We start from the raw sequence: 6,000 nt of genomic DNA on the forward strand, positions 1-6,000 counted from the left end.
AATTAAGAGAATGCAGAAGATTATTACTGTTAACTTGGCGAGGGAAGTATGCCGTAGAAATAATTTAGAGAATGCAGAGGTTTATTACTGTTAACTTGGCGAGGGAAGTATGCCGTAGAAATAATTTAGAGAATGCAGAAGATTATTACTGTTAACTTGGCGAGGGAAGTATGCCGTAAAAATATTTAAGAGAATGCAGAAGATTATTACTGTTAACTTGGCGAGGGAAGTATGCCGTAGAAATAATTTAGAGAATGCAGAGGTTTATTACTGTTAACTTGGCGAGGGAAGTATGCCGTAGAAATAATTTAGAGAATGCAGAAGATTATTACTGTTAACTTGGCGATAGAAGTATGCCGTAGAAATAATTTAGAGAATGCAGAGGTTTATTACTGTTAATTTGGCGAGGGAAGTATGCCATAGAAATAATTTAGAGAATGCAGAGGTTTATTACTGTTAACTTGGCGAGGGAAGTATGCCGTAGAAATAATTAAGAGAATGCAGAAGATTATTACTGTTAACTTGGAGAGGGAAGTATGCCGTAGAAATAATTTAGAGAATGCAGAAGATTATTACTGTTAACTTGGCGAGGGAAGTATGCCGTAGAAATAATTTAGAGAATGCAGAAGATTATTACTGTTAACTTGGCGAGGGAAGTATGCCGTAGAAATAATTTAGAGAATGCAGAGGTTTATTACTGTTAACTTGGCGAGGGAAGTATGCCATAGAAATAATTTAGAGAATGCAGAGGTTTATTACTGTTAACTTGGCGAGGGAAGTATGCCGTAGAAATAATTTAGAGAATGCAGAAGATTATTACTGTTAACTTGGCGAGGGAAGTATGCCGTAGAAATAATTTAGAGAATGCAGAAGATTATTACTGTTAACTTGGCGAGGGAAGTATGCCGTAGAAATAATTTAGAGAATGCAGAGGTTTATTACTGTTAACTTGGCGAGGGAAGTATGTCATAGAAATAATTTAGAGAATGCAGAGGTTTATTACTGTTAACTTGGCGAGGGAAGTATGCCGTAGAAATAATTTAGAGAATGCAGAGGTTTATTACTGTTAACTTGGAGAGGGAAGAATGCCGTAGAAATAATTTAGAGAATGCAGAAGATTATTACTGTTAACTTGGCGAGGGAAGTATGCCGTAGAAATAATTTAGAGAATGCAGAAGATTATTACTGTTAACTTGGCGAGGGAAGTATGCCGTAGAAATAATTTAGAGAATGCAGAAGATTATTACTGTTAGCTTGGCGAGGGAAGTATGCCGTAGAAATAATTTAGAGAATGCAGAAGATTATTACTGTTAACTTGGCGAGGGAAGTATGCCATAGAAATAATTTAGAGAATGCAGAGGTTTATTACTGTTAACTTGGCGAGGGAAGTATGCCGTAGAAATAATTTAGAGAATACAGAAGATTATTACTGTTAACTTGGCGAGGGAAGAATGCCGTAGAAATACTTTAGAGAATGCAGAGGTTTATTACTGTTAACTTGGAGAGGGAAGTACGCCGTAGAAATAATTTAGAGAATGCAGAGGTTTATTACTGTTAACTTGGAGAGGGAAGAATGCCGTAGAAATAATTTAGAGAATGCAGAAGATTATTACTGTTAACTTGGCGAGGGAAGTATGCCGTAGAAATAATTTAGAGAATGCAGAAGATTATTACTGTTAACTTGGCGAGGGAAGTATGCCGTAGAAATAATTTAGAGAATGCAGAGGTTTATTACTGTTAACTTGGAGAGGGAAGTATGCCGTAGAAATAATTAAGAGAATGCAGAAGATTATTACTGTTAACTTGGCGAGGGAAGTATGCCGTAGAAATAATTTAGAGAATGCAGAGGTTTATTACTGTTAACTTGGCGAGGGAAGTATGCCGTAGAAATAATTTAGAGAATGCAGAAGATTATTACTGTTAACTTGGCGAGGGAAGTATGCCGTAAAAATATTTAAGAGAATGCAGAAGATTATTACTGTTAACTTGGCGAGGGAAGTATGCCGTAGAAATAATTTAGAGAATGCAGAGGTTTATTACTGTTAACTTGGCGAGGGAAGTATGCCGTAGAAATAATTTAGAGAATGCAGAAGATTATTACTGTTAACTTGGCGATAGAAGTATGCCGTAGAAATAATTTAGAGAATGCAGAGGTTTATTACTGTTAATTTGGCGAGGGAAGTATGCCGTAGAAATAATTTAGAGAATGCAGAAGATTATTACTGTTAACTTGGCGAGGGAAGTATGCCGTAGAAATAATTAAGAGAATGCAGAAGATTATTACTTTTAACTTGGAGAGGGAAGTATGCCGTAGAAATAATTTAGAGAATGCAGAAGATTATTACTGTTAACTTGGCGAGGGAAGTATGCCGTAGAAATAATTTAGAGAATGCAGAAGATTATTACTGTTAACTTGGCGAGGGAAGTATGCCGTAGAAATAATTTAGAGAATGCAGAGGTTTATTACTGTTAACTTGGCGAGGGAAGTATGCCATAGAAATAATTTAGAGAATGCAGAGGTTTATTACTGTTAACTTGGCGAGGGAAGTATGCCGTAGAAATAATTTAGAGAATGCAGAAGATTATTACTGTTAACTTGGCGAGGGAAGTATGCCGTAGAAATAATTTAGAGAATGCAGAAGATTATTACTGTTAACTTGGCGAGGGAAGTATGCCGTAGAAATAATTTAGAGAATGCAGAGGTTTATTACTGTTAACTTGGCGAGGGAAGTATGTCATAGAAATAATTTAGAGAATGCAGAGGTTTATTACTGTTAACTTGGCGAGGGAAGTATGCCGTAGAAATAATTTAGAGAATGCAGAGGTTTATTACTGTTAACTTGGAGAGGGAAGAATGCCGTAGAAATAATTTAGAGAATGCAGAAGATTATTACTGTTAACTTGGCGAGGGAAGTATGCCGTAGAAATAATTTAGAGAATGCAGAAGATTATTACTGTTAACTTGGCGAGGGAAGTATGCCGTAGAAATAATTTAGAGAATGCAGAAGATTATTACTGTTAGCTTGGCGAGGGAAGTATGCCGTAGAAATAATTTAGAGAATGCAGAAGATTATTACTGTTAACTTGGCGAGGGAAGTATGCCATAGAAATAATTTAGAGAATGCAGAGGTTTATTACTGTTAACTTGGCGAGGGAAGTATGCCGTAGAAATAATTTAGAGAATGCAGAGGTTTATTACTGTTAACTTGGAGAGGGAAGAATGCCGTAGAAATAATTTAGAGAATGCAGAAGATTATTACTGTTAACTTGGCGAGAGAAGTATGCCGTAGAAATAATTTAGAGAATGCAGAAGATTATTACTGTTAACTTGGCGAGGGAAGTATGCCGTAGAAATAATTTAGAGAATGCAGAAGATTATTACTGTTAACTTGGCGAGGGAAGTATGCCGTAGAAATAATTTAGAGAATGCAGAAGATTATTACTGTTAACTTGGCGAGGGAAGTATGCCGTAGAAATAATTTAGAGAATGCAGAGGTTTATTACTGTCAACTTGGCGAGGGAATTATGTATGGTGTATCAGTTCTTCCATAAGTTCATAAGGTCTTTTCCATAAGTTTGTCAATGGTTACAAACTAGAGCTTGTCATGAAGTGACGTAGGTAAACCTTTGATATTATGATTGGATACGTCCTTAGCCCTCATCTTTTAACAATGACAACCCGAGAAGTAACAAGTACATTCTTAAAGTTATCAACACAAAAGAATAGACAGAGGAAATACAAATTGATCATTTTATTCAATTTATTTTTTAATTTTCTTTAAGGGTGGTTGGTACAAATCACATCCGTTATTGGAACTATAATTTCGTTTCTTGGTGAGCAAACTTTGAGCCATTTCCCAGTCTTGATGTTTGCTCGTGTAATTTTGCAAATCAAATTGCTGGTACAAAGGCCAACCAAAAGTGTCCGATTTTAGAACTTCGGCCGACGTTGATAATTCTTGAGCGATTACTCTTTTGGACTTTATCGAAGCGTTCTTCCAAATTAGACGCAAACATTCGCTCCCGTGCATTTTCGTCGCTAAATCGCTGACTAAAAATGGCTGAAATAATTTTACGTTACGCGATTGGTCGGAGGTGCAAATCTCAAGTAATCCGTTAAATCTCAAACTTATCAACCTCCGACAGCGTTTGATTTAAGCTAATGTAAATTTAAAGAGACACGGTTTACCTTGAGTGTCGTGACTAGGCGATCTTCGTCTACATCAGTGAAAAATGGACATTTGAAAATGGCCTCGTAAATAGGATAGGACGTATTCCAGCGGGCCATTTGGATAAGACACTTCTCGGGCATGCTCAGTAGGCTCTTCAAAATCTACAATAATTACAGTTTGCCATACGGTGATAAGATATGTTCCATAAGCATGACACTAACTACACTTCGTAATGCTCAAGAACGACAAACGAGAATTGAAGCCCTACACTCGGTTTTAGTCTGTACTAAGCCTTTGACAGCGCCTCACCAGGCGTCGCTTTACCCTGAATCTATGACGTTTCACCGAGGGGGTAGACACTTGAGAACTCAGGTGTACAATGTCTTGCACTCAATGTACTGTCAAAGCTGAACTCTGAGTTCCGATGGTTTTGAACTCAATGCACTGTCAAAGCTGAACTCTTCTAAACTCAGGTGTACACAGAGGTCCAGAGCGTCTACCCCCTCGCGTTTCACCTACGTCACTTCGTGACAAGCTCTCAGTAAGCATTGACAAACTTATAGAACATATCTTATGAACTTATGGTTTACTTATGAAGAAAACTAGCCTAAAAACTGAATTGAAACAAACTTACCTTGAGTGGTTTTTTGAACTGCAACATGCACTGAACAATTTGAGCTCCCGCATTAACAACAATCAATTGCGGAACCTTCCGCTTGTGAAATAGTTCCCAGTTTTGCATGTTTATAATTAAAGGGGCGATATCATTCCGCCGTTTTTCCGGATCGTGGCATTGCAATAATTGCATCATTGCCTTGCAAAAATTTAAACAAATATGGCTTCTTAATCCTAGAAAGGGTTCGTAAAGCAGCAGTCTGCTTCTTCGAAGTGACGCTTTCAAAAACCGTGACGTCAAATCAATTATGAGGTAATAGGGGTAAGGATAATGGGGGATGCGTAATCTGAGAGTAATTGCGGAACAGCTTAGGTCCCGTGAGATGCAAGAAAATGGGTGTGGAATACTCGGAAAAATGGCGGACGGTCTACGACACGCGAATCACGTAAACCGCCCGCCATTTTTCCGAGTATTCTTCGTCCATTCTAAAAAATTACTAAGAAATTCGCTAATGAAATTTTCAAGTATAATTACTTCGGTAAATTGTTTCTGGCACCACTTGAGATTTTTGCACATTAAGGCCACCTTGCTGAAAACCGTGAAAGACCGTTGCTCCAAAATTTCTCCAAAGTTTGGCGCCATTATGTCGAAAATCTTCGTTAGCTACGTTGCGACAAAATTACTACATCAATTTATGAATATAATAGGTTCAAAACTACGGAATTTTATTAGAGTTATAGGGCCGTGTGAAGTGTTCGGACTTTTATTGTTCTAGAAGACCAAATAATGAGTTTCGATTTTTTACAATTCTACGGTTCATATTACAGAACGAACGAGATAGAAAAATCTTGAAATGGTTGGAGGATGTTTCGAGAACACCGAAGATACTTGTACATTGGGTCGATATAAGCAAAACATATTTACACGACCTGTGGACAGAGGAGAGGCCAAATGCACTCATCGCCAGCGGCCTGAGAGTTTTTAATGGGATAGCCTACACCGAGAACTTGGTCAAAAATGACGAATCAAATATCAATGATTTAAATTTCTACTCCTCGAAAATTCGCTCGGAATATTTGTATTTCGGAATACCGAACTCGATCGTGACAGAGGACAAGATATTTAGCGAATATATCACATTGGCGTAAGCTTCATATTCATTTCCGAACCTTTCGATGCACAATAAAAGAAACATTTATTCTTCCTTTTTTT

At 37.4% G+C, this 6,000-nt stretch overlaps 1 protein-coding gene across 1 annotated transcript; it reads right to left on the minus strand.

The window, feature by feature from the left end:
* Positions 1-3,739: 3,739 nt before the first annotated feature.
* On the minus strand, positions 3,740-5,540 carry LOC149663492 (uncharacterized). Its single transcript, XM_089842096.1, has 4 exons — positions 5,323-5,540; positions 4,807-4,986; positions 4,190-4,333; positions 3,740-4,061 (listed from the first exon to the last, which is right to left on the minus strand). The coding sequence occupies exons 1-4, from the start codon at positions 5,428-5,430 to the stop codon at positions 3,762-3,764; spliced, it is 732 nt and encodes a 243-aa protein (XP_089698222.1). The 5' UTR covers positions 5,431-5,540; the 3' UTR covers positions 3,740-3,761.
* Between the last annotated feature and the right edge of the window lie 460 nt (positions 5,541-6,000).

The sequence above is a fragment of the Phalangium opilio genome, unplaced genomic scaffold (assembly GCF_054372755.1).
Source record: "Phalangium opilio isolate 3A_F unplaced genomic scaffold, DU_Popi_V2 ptg000061l_1, whole genome shotgun sequence".
Lineage (NCBI taxonomy): Eukaryota > Metazoa > Arthropoda > Arachnida > Opiliones > Phalangiidae > Phalangium > Phalangium opilio.